Raw genomic sequence first — 17972 nt, forward strand, 5'->3', positions numbered from 1 at the left:
AGTGAAATCAATGGATGAGTAAACCATAAGATTGTGGAGTCTTTACATTTGTAAATCCTGTTTTTGTGAATTAGAAGGTTCAGAAACATCCGAAAATGTAGCTAGCCTACTGTGTTTGAGTGGCTGGGAAATGAAGTGCCTTCCTTGCCATAGTTTCTTTTTTGCTTCAGGATCACCGCTACCTCACCCCTTACACTCCCATCTGCCTCGCGAAAGCTGTGAAGAATGCATCAGAGGCTGAAGGAATGAGGAGAGCTCATGTGAGTGACTTGGTAAAATGTATGTCTTCTGCAGTCATTCATCACTGTTCTTCCAGCAGACTCTTGCTGGTGGAGAAGGAGAATGTTTGGAATTGGGAGTAGAAATGCATTCACTGTTTTTCTGCTCCAGCTTGAAGTGGTTGGGGTACAATGTTCAAGTCCCCCAAATGTACATATCTAAATGTATTCTCTGACTCTGTTTCCCGTTGTTTTAATAACAGATCAAGGATGCTGTTGCACTGTGTGAACTGTTTAATTGGCTGGAGAAGGAGGTATAATTTTGACTTAAATGAAAAAAGGTAGTGGGAGGTAGTATGTAATAAAAGATTGCATGATATGAGTTTTTCTATCTGCTGTGAATTACACTCTCAAGGTATGTTAGAGGAGGAGAAAAAAGATGTTTACTGTTAGCTTTTGCAGGAAGGAAATTGCGGGCATGGCTCAGGTTTCCTCCTTGAGAGAGAGGGATGTTGGATACTGTTCCTCATTAAAGATAACTGGAGCAAGTAGGGGCCCACAAAAGACTGACAGCTGGGAGAAAAAGGGGCTTAACAGCCTGTCCTCAGCATTTTGCTAGGGCTCCTTCCTCTCTCTCCCTTTTCCTTCAGCTGTTGCCCAGTGACTAAGTGAAGTGGCCAGTCCTCAACAAACCCTTCTGAGCCAGCAACTCACTGAAGATGATGGATAAAGAACCAGAAGAGCTATGTTGCTGAGACTAAGGGCACTGAGGTTTACTTAGCCTCAGTCAGTAGAATTTCCTTACTTCTCCCACATACTTGCACTTTTCCTTTCTCCATAATATTTCTTCTTGCATCCTTTTCTGGGGCTGTTTTGGGCTTTGGTGGGAAGGTAGGACTCATTCTAACTTTCTGTTATTCCTGCAAGTATGGAGAGTCTCTACTTTTTGAAGAAACCCTCACATACCCAGCAAACTCCCTGTACATTTTCTTGTGACTTAGGCCATTCTGTGGTAGCTTCCGGGATCCATAAACAGCCATAAGTTTATCACTTAGAAAACCTATAGATACAACTGAAGCTCAAAGAATATTTCCAGTTACCTTAGAACAGGAAGAGCTATAAGCTCTGCCCTTGCTGATGTTATGATCCACACAAATTAATAAGTCCTGATGGGGATTTCTAAGTATGGCATGGACTGATGGGAATGAGTAGTGCATAAAATAGGAAAAATAGGGACTGGGGAAGAAAATAAGGCCTGACTGGGAAAGAGTTGGTAAAGTAAATTTTGCTGTGCTTCTGTTGTCATTCACTTGCTGACTTAATGCAATATTGTATGTTAGGTTTCCAAAGGCAACATTACTGAAATATTAGCTGCAGACAAAGCAGAAGAGTTTCGTAGGTAAGAAAAAATCCTGTCGTGAAGACTTCACTGCATGTTCAGAAATATGTACGAACTCAACTTTAAAAAATGTATTTAAAATTTTCAAAATGTATTTTTTTAAATTTAAAAATAAAAATTATAAGCAGTCCATGTGCTTATGCAAGATGGCAGGTGTTTTCTGTGGAGAGTCCAGTCCCTTGGCAAGTGGATGAAGAGGTCACCATCCCTTGTTACATTGAGTAAGGCATGTTGGGAAGTCCTATTCCAGACAACAAGGGAGAAAGGTGAATTTTTTCAGTTAATTTTTTCAGCAGACCTGGCTGTGAATTTGCTGATTCTCTTGTGTGTTTTAAGCCTGAATGCTTTCAAATTGGTAACATGTGTATTTAATCTCTTTTAAATTTTAATTGGGTTGTCATTTATGTCTGCAACTTGGTTGCTACGTCACCACTGCCTTCAGTACAAAGAGACAGGGCAGGAAAGAAGTGTTTTAAATAAATTTTTAAAAGTCGAGTTCATATCTATAGGGTTATATCTATAGTTGTATCTGTAGGTTTTCTTGTGCCTTGCTCCTGCTTCCCTTCTTTGACAGGGAATTCCAGTCAGGAGCTCACTCCGGCTACCTGCGACATGTAGCTGGAGCTCAGGAACAATCTCTGTTTGGCCATGTGGTGAAACACAGTTTTTAAGTTTACCATCTGATTCCAGCCTTTGTGAGCTTTTTAGTTTTATATAGATTTAATTTACCTGCCTCTATCTGTTAAATAATAACATTCTCAGTTCTGCTTAGGCACAGTTTTTATATTTATTTATTTATTTATTTATTAGATTTTTATACCGCCCTATCCCCGAGGGGCTCCGGGCGGTGTACAACAATAAACATAATAAAATGGCAAAATCTTTAAAAGCTGCGATAAAACAGTAAAAGCTAAATCTTATAAATACAATACAATAAAATACAATAAAAATACAATAATAAATATAATACAATAAAAATACAATAATAAATATAAATGGCATCCAGCTGCTCCGTATTTGAAATCCTCTCCCCAAGAGGGAGGAATGGCAGGTCCCAGATGTAGAGGGCCATGAGGCAGAGGGCCATGAAAGGGGGAGGCACCATCAGCGGCCGGTTCCTCCAAAGGCCCAGCGGAACAGCTCCGTCTTACAGGCCCTGCGGAACTCACCAAGGTCCCGCAGGGCCCGGACAGTTGGAGGAAGAGCGTTCCACCAGGCCGGGGCCAGAGCCGTGAAGGCCCTGGCCCGTGTGAAGGCCAGCCGCATCACCGAGGGGCCAGGGACCACAAGTAGGTTGGCCTCAACTGATCGAAGAGGCCGTACAGGGACATATGGGGTGATGCGGTCTCGAAGATACGATGGTCCCAGGCCGCGTAAGGCCTTAAAGGTCAACACCAACACCTTGAAGATGATCCGGAACTCTACTGGGAGCCAATGCAGCTGACGCAGCACAGGCTGGATGTGTTCCCAGGTGGCGCTGCCTGTGAGCAAACGCGCCGCCGCATGCTGCACCAGTTTTAGTCTCCGGATCAAATGCAAGGGAAGGCCCACGTAGAGTGAGTTACAATAGTCTAATCTGGAGATGACCGTTGCATGGATCACTGTGGCTAGATCCGTTTGGGAGAGGAAGGGGGCCAGCCGCCGGGCCTGGCGAAGATGGAAAAAGGCAACCCCGGGTTATATGGGCCACCTGGGTCTCCATTGAGAGAGACGAATCCAGGTGGACCCCCAGGCTGCGCACGGAGGGGGTCGGCGCCAATATGGCCCCCTCCCACACCAGCGGCTGAAAAGTCCCTCCCCCCCCTTCGCAGCCAAGCCAGAGGATCTCTGTCTTCGATGGATTCAGTTTTAACCTGCTCTGTCGCAACCAACCAGCAACCGCCTCCAAACAATGCTGTAGAGCCGCAGGGGCGGCGACTGCTCCCCCTCCATCAACAGAATGAGCTGAGTGTCATCTGCATATTGATGACAGATCAGCCCAAAACTCCGTACCGGCTGAGCAAGGGGTCGCATATAGATGTTAAATAACAGTGGGGATAATAATGCCCCCTGGGGTACACCACACTGAAGCGGGCACTTCCGGGAGGCCTGATCCCGCACCTCACTTGCTGATTCCGACCCGGAGAAACGAGACAATCCACTGAAGGACAGTGCCCCGTACTCCGGAGGCGGCCAGGCGGTGGATCAAAAGGTCATGGTCGACCACATCAAACGCTGCGGTAAGGTCTAGCAATACCAGCAGCGCCGATCCGCCTTGGTCAAGCTGAATACGGAGTGTGTCTGTGACGGCGACGAGAACAGTCTCCGTCCCATGCCCAGCACGGAAGCCGGACTGGAAGGGGTCAAAAGCCGATGCGTCATCCAGGAAACCTTGAAGCTGCTCCAACACCACTCTCTCAATTACCTTCCCCAGAAACGAAAGATTCGAGACGGGGCGGTAATTGGCCAGATCCCTTGGATCTAATGATGGTCTTTTTAAGAGTGGGTGGACCACTGCCTCCTTCAACCCATCCGGGAAGACTCTTTGCTCAAGGGAGCCATTGATTATACTCAACAGATATCATGTTATATTTGCCAGTTGGACATATGCTAATATCATTCATGTTCAAATAAAAACTTAGCTATTTCAGTGATTTTGGGCCAGCCACTGTCTCACAGTGTAGAATGCTTCACAGATTGTAAATATGTGAATTTAGGAACTATGTATACCCACCTCTCTTTGGAGGAATGAGGGGATAAAAATGCAGTAAGTAAAATCCCAGGCCTACTAGATTAAAGAAGCCCAATGTATGTTTCATTGTCCAGCCTCTGTTCCCACACCATTTTTACCTCAGCCTACTAGTTCATAGTTGATACTGAGTTCCTGGACAGAACAGGGGTGTGTAAGTGCTAGCCCAAAAGTCTTGTTCATGTAGTTATTAGTAATAGACATCAAGTTGGCAACCTCAGTGTGTTAAATCATGAATGAAGTTTTAACTCATTCCGCACATGCAGAATAATGCACTTTCAAACTGCTTTCAATGCTCTTTGAAGCTGTGCGGAATGGCAAAATCCACTTGCAAACAGTTGTGAAAGTGGTTTGAAAACGCATTATTTTGCGTGTGCGGAAGGGGCCTTCATTTCTGCTAGAAACTATGTTGAATAACAACATAGATGATTAATTCCATAGCCACAGCCTTTAAACATTTGGGGACAGAACACCTCTTTGTTGTGGAGGTTCCAAAACCTCTCACCTGCCAGGATCCAGGATCCTTGGATGGGAATGGGAGGAAAGTCCAGCATGGTCTCAAGCAAGAGTTACATTGTTTGAAGACTTCTATGATTGTGTTACCTGAAGTGGTGGGAGTCTGTCCCTTTTAGAGTTAGGGAATTAGTGAGAGTAGACCTTTTGCTTAGCAAGGGGTTGGGCAAACTTGGAATTTTGGTGGCCAACTGTTATGGAGAGTTGCAAGAAATCCACAGGACAGTGAAACAGAAGCATTGTTTTACCCTAATATCTTTAGGAAAGGTGTGAGGTAGGTATTTTGCAAGGCAGATATGGGTGATGGCAAGACCAGACAACATTTTCTGTCCTTGTGGGTACATTAGCCGGTGCGGAGAATGGGCTCCCATCTTGGCACTGCACTGCTAGGCACCCCAAGGGTTGGCAGGAGAAGTAGAGCTGGAAAATGGCTTCCCCAATTCACCATGGATTGGTCTAGTAACAGTTGTACCTTGTGGCTTTTGTTCTTGCATGCTTGTTCTTGAAATCTTTTTCTTGCAGTCAGCAGGAGGACTTTGTCGACTTGAGCTTTACTACGATTTCAAGTACAGGCCCAAATGGTGCTATCATACATTACAAGTAAGAGTGATAGAATCCTTGCATCTCAATATATCATAGACAGAAGGGCCTCAAGATTCAGAATCATGCTGTCTTTGCTGCTTGGTTTACTGTAGAGAAAATTCATTCCTGTGAACCACTTTCTTGGATGCAGCAGGATCCAGGGTGAATAGTGGGTGGGTGGGGGTATTCTTACAGAAACCAATATGATACCATGCAGTTCAAATCTTAGTAGAGCTTCAAATGGTCCTCTTCAGTAAAAGATTTTTCAGTACTTCTGTGCGCATTTTTGGATTTTCAGCTAATGGGTTACCTGATCAGCAGATAGATGTGGGTAATAGGTTCTGCTCATGCTTTGATTTTTATTGAGTAAATTGTAATGCTGTACAAAATCCCAAAGGCAGCAATGTGGTAAGCACATGTCTGAAGCTGTCATTGGGCACATTATACTGATGTAATTAGACTTTTGGGTTGATGTAGTTCATAGATACTAGTAAGACACATGCCCAAATAATAAAATGTAATTCCATAATTTAAAAAGTAACTTGCAATGATGTCTGTTTTCACCTGCAAAGGTGCTAACATTTTGTGGCAATTTTTTTTCATGCAATAGGCCAACTCCTGATACAAATAGAAGTTTATCCATGAATGAGATCTACCTCCTGGATTCCGGTGCCCAGTACAAGTAAGTGGCAGATCACTTTTGTAATTTACATCATGTCAGTAAACAAGGTAAATTCATGCCCCTTTTCACATACCTGTGGGTATAGCGAAACATGCTAATAACCTGAGATATGTTCCAAGCATGGAGAAAAAGAAGAACTGCTGGGACAAAAGGGGATGTGTACTGGGAATTTCATGTGTGGAGTACCCACTGGAACAAATAGCATCTTCTCAGGGCTATTTCACATTTCAAAAATTGTGTGTGTATATGGAGGGGCTAAAATCCTTCCCCCGCAATATGATCTTAATCCAAGTTAGTCCCAGCACATACATTGCAAATTAAGCAGCACTTCATAAACATACCTCCAGAACACATTTGGTTTGCTGTAAATGACCAGTCACAATATTGTTTCCCTGTTTATTCCAAGATAATTGCCTTTATTTTATATTCAGTACCTTTTAACTTTTTGATGATGAGGGCATTTGACTTGCTTGATGGAAGTGGGGGACAATCTCCTTGTTAGTTTGTGTGGTTAGTGGGAACAGCAGGAATGAAAAGGGCCCTGGCATAGCCAAGATTGTCTTGCCTTCAGTGAACAATACAACCTTGCTTACTGCTGGAACCATTAAGGTGTGTCAGTGTACAACAACAATCTGTTCTGGTTGGGCCAATGAAATGACATTATTTGATGACATAGTACTATTCTTAACAAGTAGTACCCCTTGAACTTGTTTGAGTCATCTGGCATCCTCTAGATTAAGGAAATTATAAGAGAATTCCAGATTAAATCTGTTTTCATTGCAATTAATATCAGTCCTGTTTACTTAACAGAAATAGATTTTGCTCTAAATGCTGTTCTTGGTAGTATAGTAAAATTTGAGGCTTATCAGAATTGACCTGCTTACCTGATTCTCAACTTTACAAGCTTCAGAGTTTTCCAGAGTTGTCTCAATCACCAAAGTTTGTATAGATATATTAATTTAGAAAGGAAATTGCATAATGTTCATTTGTTTAAATGAATGGTTGTAGGTTGATTAAAAGCGTTTTGTTCATTTGGGGATATGTAGCAGACCTGATCTGCCCTTTGAGAGAAAACTGTCTCTGTACAGTTCAGTGTTTGTGTTAGCCAATATTTGTAATGGGCCTCTGAACAGGAACTATGTGAACATTCTTTGATAAGCATTTACAAAGAGATCCTTCTTCCCAGACAGTCTAATTATCGTCTCCCTCTATGTCACAATGAGAAGCAACCAATTGAATGAAATGAGTTAGGCATCCATGACGTTATCCCAACTATGGGGGAACAGCAACGCTGAATTAGGCAAAATTAATTCTGGTGCATTTGATGTCATGTACTGAAGTTTTTACAGGAAGTACTTTGGGCAGAAGCCACCTGGGAAGTTCTCATGCTCTTGCTTGGGTACATTTTGTGTTAGTGGAGCATGTAGACAGTTTCTGACGGATCCTGCTCTCTTCACTATTTTTATTTATTTTAGAACCAATTTTGAAGATCGCTCAAAATCTTGTAGTTCATTTGGATATTTGAATAAAGGTGTCCTGACCAGTTTTATTATATGGTAGAGCAGAGGCGTAGCTAGGCAAAGCTGCGCCTGGGGCAGCCTCTGAGTTTTCCGCCCCCCCGCTCCACCACTTACCTTATCTAGCAGTGATGATGGTGCTTTCAGGTGGCCATGGCGCAGGGATCCATGGGGGGGGGGAGAAAATGTGGAAACCGCCATCCCCCCTCTGCCCCATGAAGCGGGGCAGAGGGAATTTTCCCTGCTTGGGGCAGCAGCTCTCACGGCGCGAGAACAGGCCACCGCCGCCATTCCCCCCTCTGCCCCATAGAGCAGGCAGTTGAGCCTCCTTCTCCGTAGGGGAGAGGGGGTCCTTTACACTGCTGGCTCCTGTGGCAGGAGAGAGAGAACTTCTGAGAGTGAGAGGGGCGCTGCGTGCAGCCTCTAAACTTGGCGCTATGGGCTTCCTCTTCTTTTTAAGCCGAGAAAGGGACCTTTCTCGGCTTAAAAAAAAGAGGAAGCCCGGAGCGCCGAGTTTAGAGGCTTCAGTGCCCCTCTCACTCTCAGAGGGAAGTTGTGAGAGTGAGGGGGCCCTGCAGACTCCATTTTGGGCGTTTGGGGTTTTTTTTAAAGCCAAGAAAGGGACCTTTCTCGGCTTAAAAAAAAAGCGCCGGGAAAGACAGAGAGGCTGCGCCAGGCAAGGAGGAGTGGGTGTGGCCTGGCTATTTTGCACCCCCCATGTGACTTCTTTTGGTGGCGCCCGGGACAAACCGCCCCAGATGGTCCCGTGGGAGCTTCGCCACTGCGGTTGAGCTCAAAAAGGTTTCTTGGCTCATCAAACCTATTATGTGGACTGAAATTATTGCTGGTTTATAAAGAGTTAGTAAGCAAGTAGTGTGCAAACTAGATAAACCAAGTGATGTTCTCAAAAGGAGATACAAATAGATAAAACAGATTTAGTTGGCGAAAATGGTATGTACCTTGAGTGGTTAAGAAAATTCTGTGTAGAAAGAAGCTTAGTTTTTTGGCCTGTATAAATTATCCTTGCTTTAGTCTGTTCTGGTTAGTGGGAGTAGAATGGGGATTATGCAGGGGGACTGAAGTTCTGTTCCCAATGAATAATGCCTGTCCATGCTCTGGCATCTGCAACTTGACCAAGCTTGTCCTGACAGCTTGATTACAAGGTTATATTTGCAGTTCTTGGACTGAGTTCTGTGTAGTTTTTACAGCATTGCAGAATTCACAAGGCTCTGATTTTATATACCAATGGAATTGATTTAGCCTGTTTTGGTTGGCTTAAAATAGAGGAAGCCTCCCTATTCTCTTTTCCCCATTCTCTAGAAATATATTCTTAATACCAAATTATGATTGCTGAAATGTAAGGTCCCAACATATTGGGTCCAGTAAAAAGATCTGACCTTGTATAGTCACTGAGCGAACAGAGAACTGAAGGTTATTGTACACAATTTGTAACATTTTCCTCTGACACAAAAAATTGCAGATGGTCATCCAGATTGAATGTTCCACCTGCAGAGAGCAGGAGGTGCCGGGGACATCTGTCAGAAAAGCCAGAGGGATGCAGAATGGAACAGAAGTTTTTCTTCTGAGCTGCAGTTACAGGTTTTGTTTCACACTCCAGTGGCCTTGCAGCCTCTGAAGACTTACTAGAATTTGTACTTGCTATAGTAGGTCCAGTGTGGGATCAGAGTCCAGCTTTTCGAGACTTCCAACAATGTAAATATTGGCTAGGAGAACTATTATTATATATCAGTTATAGTTATCTTACTTTTTTTTTTTTGATGGAGGAATTGATGCCCAATATCATAACAGATTCTCAGCATTTCTGGAGGTGTTGTGAACAATACAGATTTTGTGACTATTGCAGGATCAGCAATGAGCCTTTAATTAAGTCTTATTCATTCCATAACATAAATTTATATAAACTAATTTATTCCTAAATTTATAAAAACTAATTTATTCCTTGCTTTCATGAGGCTTATGTTGTTATAAATAGCTGTATTACTCAATGTTCTTCTTTGTCCTTTTGATATTTCTGACTCTTATTTGTTATTAATATTTTGCTCTCTTTTCTGGAAGGGATGGAACTACAGATGTGACAAGGACAATGCATTTTGGCACCCCATCAGCTTATGAAAAGGTATGCTAGAATTCTGGTTTCTTTGCTAACTGAACATGCCATTGTTGCCTTGCATAGAACACTTTTTAAAAGAATTACACTATGCAAGCCTTTTTGCAGATCTCACTTATTATGTGGGATTAACTTGGATTGGGTATCCCCACTAATATCAAGTTTCCTCTTAAAAGCTATAGAGAGCATAATGGCTGTCAGTCCTTGAGCACCAGAACTATTCAACTGTGTTATCACCAACTATTGCTTTTAAATGGTTACTATAATTTTTATGCATACTGAATTTCATGTAGGAATGCCACATACTGTACTTCTTACTTACATGACCTTTTGACCTCACTTAATGTTTTTTCTTTAACTTTGTGTTGACATCTTCCTACTGAGTTTGCACCCATTGCACCCGGCAATGAAATGGTCTGTCCATGACATTGTCTGTTTGTCTTGAAAAACTGCCCTGAGACTCCGTTTATTTTTGCTGCCACACATTAATGCAGCTGGTCCCTATCCCTGGCCACTTTTGTTATGAGGAGTGTGGCCCATTCATGAGTCCAGGTTGTTTCGATTACATCTCCTGATCTGCCTCATTTTTATGGATGCCAGCCTCATGAGAAGAGCATCTCCTTAGAACCGCATTATCTTAGGTTGGTGGCTATCTTCAAGACTCTGGGGAAGCAGCAGGCTGGCTCAGTCAATGGGGGTGTTCCCTGGGCTTCCTTGTCACCAGTTCATCCTGCTGCAACTGCTTCTTAATTCACTGGTTGCTTTTTTCCACACTTGACCTTTGACTCCTTCATAGGGAGGCTGGAAAGGCATACTGGGGCTGCCATATGCTGATGCCAGCCTTCTGGCCCCAGTGTGCTTGTGTCTTACTGGTACAGTTACACTGTGGTAGAATCAATAAGTTGGAGATTGCATGATGTCTGACAGGAGTGATTTTTGGCAAAACAGCTCTGTAGTTATTCCCCTCTAAATTTTGATCCACAAAGATCTTCTCAAAGAAATAGACATCAATTTTTTAAAATATTCCTTTAATGATGAATTCACCAGAAGTTCCTGAAATTCTGAACTGAAAATGCAACTGAAAGAAACTTTTATTTTTAAAGAAAACAGTCTTTCTCATCCTCCGTTTTTTGGCTAGGGGGAAGATCAGCTTTTAAAAAGAAAAGGGCTTTTTTACTTTCTCCTTTCCTTTGCAATTTCTATACATTGCCCTATTTGCTAATGAGTGTTAAGAAGCAAATCATTTTTTGTTTTTTGTTTTCTCATTTATTTGCTAATAAAGCTATCTTATGCTGTGTTGGTGTGATAACCACGCCATCTTTCTCCTTGATGAGACACAGAATATATTCCATGATATATTCCAATTGCAGGCTGAATGCACAAACCTTAGACCTTGCTAAAAGTTGCACTCCTTTTTTCTCCCTCAGGGAGATGTGCTGATGCACTTCTTGCCCATACCTCCACAACAGGCTTAAAATCCAAGTAATGGGCAGAATTCAGTAGCCCAGAATTCAGTAGCAACTTAATAGAACATTTATAAGTTGACTTATGCCTATAGCAGGATACAAATATTTAAATAAATGTCAACAGTGCTAAAGCTGGTTTGTGGTAGAGTCTAAATCCTGCTTCATGTTATTAGTACTCATCTTTGCTCTGTTTTAGTAACATTTTTATGTTTTCTTTGCAGGAATGTTTCACCTATGTGTTGAAGGGTCACATTGCTGTCAGTGCAGCCATATTCCCCAATGGAACTAAAGGTTGGTGCTTCCTCCTCATCTGATATGGTTGTCCAGAAAACAGTGCTGCCACAGCTTCACCTGTAAATTTTCTTCCAAGTCCACTGCAGAAAACTTTGGGTGTTGGCACTGACAAGTCAGATTTCATCACTTTGCAAGGGGTATGCTAAAACTTCTTTCAGTAGCATCACACTAAGAAGGAGCAAGATAACTTTCTCTCAACACAGAAATGTGTCCTGGGATCATCTGTGGATAGTTGAGGGAAGAAGGAAGAGAGACAGAGAAAAGGAATCATGGGTACTGTCCTCTATGAGTCCAATAACACGAATGAGAAACTTTTAAGAATACTCTGTCTTAAACCTCAGTACTCCATAATGTATGAACAGTATAGCTAATGTTTGAGTATATGAAAGAGAGAGAAAGGGGAACATTGGGATAGTAATGAACAGAGCTTTTCAGTTTTAACTGCCAAGATCATTTTAGTCCTCTTTATAACATGTAACAAAGCAACAGGTAAATCCTAAACAATTTCATAGATTAAGAAGAGTGTCACTCTGCATAGAACTTCATGATTGGTCTCCTTCTCATTATTTCACAATATTGATGTGATGCAAAGATAAGAGGAGTTTCTGTCAAGGTTACTAATATATATTGCAGCTGCCTTCTTCCTTTGATTTGTAGGTCACCTTCTGGACTCCTTTGCCCGATCTGCACTGTGGGATCAAGGCTTAGATTACCTGCATGGCACAGGACATGGAGTTGGTGCATTCCTGAATGTTCATGAAGGCCCCTGTGGTATTAGTTACAAGACATTTGCTGATGAACCTCTGGAAGCTGGGATGATTGTGTCTGATGGTATTTATGCCTAGTGTCTGGATTTTGGCCTTTTTTACTTTCCTGGTGTTAGAATGTCAGGCATTATACTCTTCCAGGTTTTCTGTATTTTGTAGGTGAGAAGAAAGAATCCTAATAGTACTTAAATTTTCCATAAAATTTGCTTTCAAAGCTGTGATGATATCTATCATTGGAATCGGGCTTATAAGTGTTCAGGCACTTCATGTACATTATTTGAATATTCTTACAATAAGCCTGTAAGATAATCCCACAGGGAAGGTTTGAGAGTGGGCCTGTGCATTCTCTTAGTGTCTCTCTTGTCAACTGTGTGATTTTAGTCTTGCTCCTCCTCCTATTAAAATAGTGCCTTTAGCAGTTGCTATCTGGCTGTACTGCTGTGCCAGCATTTAACAGCATTAAGAGTGATAGTGTAGTGGCTAGAGTGTGAAACTGTGATCCGGGAGTCTCAGGTTTAAATCCCCACTTTGAAATGGAAGTTTGCTAAGTGAAAGTAGAATACAGTCTCCTACCCCCTCCCCCTTGTTTTCTGTTTGTTTAATTATGTGGCCCATTTTAGTGGGGACCTTTTGGGTTCCCCAGGGGGTGGGGTTGGTTTTAGTTCTCGGATGCTGGGTGTATTGCTTTTATTGGTCTTAATAAGGAGACAGGGCTTGTATTATATTTGTACTGGTTTTAACCTTCCCCTGTCTGTATGTGTTTATTTGTACATCGCCCTGAGCCCTTCGGGGGAAGGCAGTATAAAAATCCAATAATAAATAAATAAATAAAATTTTTTAAGCTGCATTGTCTCCCCATTGGAGAGAAAATTGGATATCGATTAAGTATGTGTCCAATATATTTTCTTACCAATATTTATACCAGATAACTTTTAAGCTTCTTTATCTGTGGATAAGCTGTAGTTTGAAATCCTTGCCACATTCTTCTATGAAAGGAATGTGTAAATTGGGCTAAAATATGACCAATTCCATCCTAAGCAGAGTTGCATGCACCCTTCAAAGACCACTGAAGTCTATGGTTTGTAACATTTCTTTAAGATGTCACTGGAAGTTTCTTTATCTTTTTGAACTCCAGACTGTTTAGGTTGTTAAGCAGTAGAGTTAGACTTTAGCATTCAGAGCCTCTCTGGAAGTATTTTCTAATGACTTTCTGTCTATATAGAACCTGGTTATTATGAAGATGGTTCTTTCGGCATCCGAATAGAAAATGTGGTTCTTGTTATTCCTGCCAAAACAAAGGTGAGCACACAACCAAAAACAGAAGACTAGTGTCACCTTGCGGTCCCTATGAATGCCATGTGTTTCAAACAGTTGGTTAAAAACAGAATGGCGGTCATGCAGACTTCTGAGCTGCAGACCTAGGAAGCTTTTGAGCCTTGTAAAAAACAACTTGACATTCCCTTATTTAGGACAAGTGGATCGTTTTCCTTAATCCATGTAAATGAGAGACTTCTTAATAGTATATGGGTTAGTTCAGTTGCATCTAAACAGAATTTCCCATGACACAAAATATTGTATGGACCTCCAGATTATTTTCATTCTGTTGTACCTGTGCTTATCTGGAAGATCGGCTTCCCAAAGTCAGATTGGTTCAGTATGTTTTCTTTGCTTTGAAGGGGTCCCGTGTCCTCCCTTTTAATATGTACGCCAAAGTTCCTTCTGCTTATTCTCTTTCCACCAAGTGAATGGTGCCATTTAAGGTATTCCTTTTGCAATGTTTTTATGTTCTTCATCCTCTCCTAGTGAATGGTTGCTGCAAAATATGACTTAGGAAGGCATCTTTTACATAGGCTTACCTCATTGTGCAAATGTTATCCATGAACTGAACGAAAACTTAAAGTTGATTGAGTGTATGGTTTTAAAGTTTAATATTGCTTGGATGCTGGTGTCATTAAACTGCTCATTTGCCTTCTGTCACATGGATTTAAGCAGTTGAGAAGTTTACAAATCTGAGGAGAGCAGTTCTCTGTTGTATATTCAAATAACAGTTCTCCTTTCTGCTGAGTTAAAGGGAATTGTTATAATAAGGGACAGATCACCTGTCCGTATTTCTTGGTAAACGCACCTCTGGGGAATCTGTAGATAGAAGCTCACCATTTTTTCCACTGACCAGACTGCTTCTCTTCCACAGTACAACTTCAGCAACAGAGGTAGTTTAACTTTTGAACCCTTAACCCTGGTTCCAATCCAGACCAAAATGATACACACTCACTTGCTGACCCCCAAAGAGGTAAGAGAGATGATATTCAATGTACTTTTGTGATGGTGAGTCTGAATGAATAAACGTTTTAAAATCTAGAATGCTCATTTTCCCCTCCCCACTCACTTACATGGAGTACAGGTCAGAATGATGATACCTGTCTGAGTTTTTTTTTTAATGCCAATCCTGTGTCTTTAAAAAGGCAGGAAGGTGTCCAAATAGGAACTGGAGGTAGAATCCGAGCTGGGAGAACTTACAAATGCTTTAGGAATGATGCCTGTTTGGAATCTTGCATAATGGTAGATTTATAAGTTCCAGGCATCTTATTCACAGTATGAAGAACAACTCTGTTGTTGTTGTTCCATGATTCAGGACCAGGGAGTACCAGAGAAATGTTCTGTTGAGGAGCACAGACTATACTTACCTGTAACATTTTCTAATGCTACTGAATGCCAGTATCTACATTTTTAAGTAATAGCTGTTAATTTGTTCAGGGACCATTTTTGAGATGCAATGAATTTCCAGCCAAAGTAAAACAGCTCTGTTACTGATACTTTTTTCAAATGTTGATCCCTGGGTAGCTAAAGATTTATGAGACCTCTAAATATTGTGAACGGATGTTTATTTGTTTTGTTTTTGGTTGCGCACCATTCTTATCTGGTAACCCTGCTTAGCAAAATGCTAATGACCGACAGACTGTCAACATCCAAGAACAATAGAATCTACTTGCTCTTGAGTGTCCTTTGCACCTCACATCCACGGTTGTCTTTGTAAAGGCCACTGCAGGATACCAAATACCCCTTTCCTCCTAAATAACATTCATGATGGCTGGCGATCAAGATGCATCCCACATTTTTGGAAGATAGGTCAGAGGGCCACCAGACCTTGTAAAGAAAAGGCTTGTGTTTTCTTTTGTTCCTGGTAAACATTTTCTTACCTCTTTTTCCTCCTCTAGTGCAACTGGGTGAATGACTACCACAAAAAATGCAGAGAGGTGATTGGGGCAGAACTCGAACGACAAAGAAGACATGAAGCTCTCCAGTGGCTCATTAGGGAAACAGAACCAATCTCTAAGACTCACTAACAGCAGTGTTCTCTCCCTCTTCCCTCCCATTTAAAAAAAGTGATTATTTTTTTAAAATTGCAAAAATGGGAACAGTCCAACTTCACAACTATCTGAGTGGTGCCACCCTGCCTTGAGCTGGCAGGAAAAATGTGCTGCTTTCATAATGATCAGGAAATATTGGAGAGAGCAGGCCATGCATGTGCAAGAGGGACTTGTTTTCTGGAGGCTTTTCTTCCCTCATTTCTTTTCCTTGATTGTGAACAGAAATAAAATCAGAGTTCTGAAATCCACACCTTTATAGTGAGACTGGGCCCACAAGGTATAACGTAAAACCTGCACTGGATTCAGGTTTCATTTCCCATGCTATTGCAAAACCTGTACAGGGTTTAATTTTCTATGTTATCCTCAAGCCCCTGCAGTTGACAACACTGCTTGGGGAAGGGGGTTGAGAACACACTTTGGGATAATTTTGTTACCTGTAATACTTTGCACAGAGTAAGGAGGACATTATTACCCAATGGTATTGTTTCCAAATGTTCTGACAACCAGTGATGACCTGGATAATAGTTCATGGAAAGGTTTCAAAGTCCAGCTTTACTGTATTGCCATCTTTTAAATCAAAACAGAGCAAAGGGCAAGTTCACACATGTAAGTTCATGATAAGTGACTGCAGTACCCCAGCTAAGAACTTCTCTATCAGTTTCATATAATCACAGCTCACAGGGACTGTCAAAGGATGCCGTTGACAAGTTCAGTTGTGGGAAGTTAAGCAACTGAGCACAGAGTGACAGACTTGCATATGTGGACCAGCACTGACAACAGAATGTACAGATCTCTTCCTGGGAGTTTGTGAATGAAACAATGGTTAATATTTGTATTATAAGAAGTATACCTAGTTTCATATTATGTTTTGGAGCAACCCCCCCCCCCCTTCCCCTAAGATGGTGTATTTGAAAGTGTCAGGGATGTGGATTTCCTAATAGGTGTATTCAGGTGTCAGAAATAGGTAATGTGCAAAGTGGGTTTGAAGGAGTGAAACTTTTTAAACAGCTAATGCTGTATCTTTACTTTGCCTACAGTAAATAAACAGGCTATCCAAGTGCCAATAAACATTATCTTTCTTTACTGTTCTACTTAACTCTGCAACAACTGTGATTAGGGGAAGAAACTGCTAAACCTCTGAAACTGAAGCAAGTCATGGGTTTCAGTACAGTCTTGCTGTAAAATTGGGATATGGGGGCAAGAACTTCCTAATTTGTCTGTTTCACAGGGTGTAGTAGCTTGTTTTTTTGTGAGCCATACAGCCCAATCCAAACCCTAGGGCAATTAAGGACAGTGCTGCGGATGCACTGCCTCCAGCGAGTTTCCAGGCAGCGTCGGGAGCCAGCAAAAAGCTGAAAACCCCCAGCTGCCTGAAAGCTCTCCATATCAGAGTTATGCCACCCAAAAGGGTGGTGTAAGTCCATTGACTGTCCTGCATGCATCCCCAGGGCCAAAGTCCAGTGGAAGCCAACTAGCATCAGCGTCAACTCCACCTCCGGGAGTGCCCTCAGCTACATCGGCCTCCACATTAGGCTAGCAAAGCTCTGGAAGCACCAGCTGTAAGTTGGTCAGGTGCCACGGAACCCTGTGGTGCCTTCTTCCCTATTCACCCTCCCAGCTGGCACATCTGCCACTTATGTCAGCAGGGAGGGCAAACGCATTGGCAAGAGCCCGTGCCACCTCTTGTGGCCTTTCCACCCATCCATCTGGATAGGACTGTAAGAGAATTAAAATCAGTAAGTGCACGTCTGTAACCCAAGGATTTAAACCATGAAGGAGTAACTGGTGTACAGCAGCAGGGCTAAATATATGTATTGTATATAGTACCCTCTAATTTATCTGCAAGCTGGAGGAAGGCGGGGCACAGAAAAGGGGTTCCTACCAACATCCATCAGTTTATTTATTTAAAACATTTCAAATCTGCTTGTCCACCCAAAAATGGTCCCCAAGGCATAAATGGACTTTTCCAAATAGTTTCTTCATAATAAAAGACTGCATAGCTGATGTTGAACTCTATGTTTTGCTAATGATTCAACATTTGTGTAAGAAGTGCTGGAAGTCGTACTGCTGTCCCTTGATTAGACCGAATGACTTTTAATTATTTTGCCATATTAGGAAGTAAGAGTATTATAGTTGAAATAGTGTCATTTTTTTCCAGCTAGAAAAACCCAAGCAGGGCTGGCTAAAGCTATTTTGTCTAGTTAAGTGAAAATTTTGTTGCTGACCTCAGCCTTTCCCTAGATAGCATAATATTAATTCTGAAAATTGCCCAGGGATAACAAAAACAACAACTGTGTAATATAGTGTTGG

At 41.9% G+C, this 17972-nt stretch overlaps 1 protein-coding gene across 3 annotated transcripts in view; it reads left to right on the forward strand.

Moving 5' to 3' along the window:
* The window catches only part of XPNPEP1 (X-prolyl aminopeptidase 1), a 39266-nt gene extending 22531 nt beyond the window's left edge, over nucleotides 1-16735 (forward strand). For all 3 annotated transcript variants that reach the window (XM_048505790.1, XM_048505791.1, XM_048505792.1), the window contains exons 10-20: nucleotides 171-260; nucleotides 482-532; nucleotides 1559-1617; nucleotides 5381-5458; nucleotides 6051-6122; nucleotides 9716-9776; nucleotides 11455-11524; nucleotides 12185-12358; nucleotides 13517-13593; nucleotides 14486-14584; nucleotides 15510-16735. In XM_048505790.1, coding sequence (XP_048361747.1) covers nucleotides 171-260; nucleotides 482-532; nucleotides 1559-1617; nucleotides 5381-5458; nucleotides 6051-6122; nucleotides 9716-9776; nucleotides 11455-11524; nucleotides 12185-12358; nucleotides 13517-13593; nucleotides 14486-14584; nucleotides 15510-15638 — 960 coding nt within the window. In that variant the 3' untranslated portion in view covers nucleotides 15639-16735. The remainder of the gene's footprint in view (nucleotides 1-170; nucleotides 261-481; nucleotides 533-1558; nucleotides 1618-5380; nucleotides 5459-6050; nucleotides 6123-9715; nucleotides 9777-11454; nucleotides 11525-12184; nucleotides 12359-13516; nucleotides 13594-14485; nucleotides 14585-15509) is intronic.
* Nucleotides 16736-17972: the final 1237 nt, after the last annotated feature.

The sequence above is a fragment of the Sphaerodactylus townsendi genome, linkage group LG08 (assembly GCF_021028975.2).
Source record: "Sphaerodactylus townsendi isolate TG3544 linkage group LG08, MPM_Stown_v2.3, whole genome shotgun sequence".
NCBI lineage: Eukaryota > Metazoa > Chordata > Lepidosauria > Squamata > Sphaerodactylidae > Sphaerodactylus > Sphaerodactylus townsendi.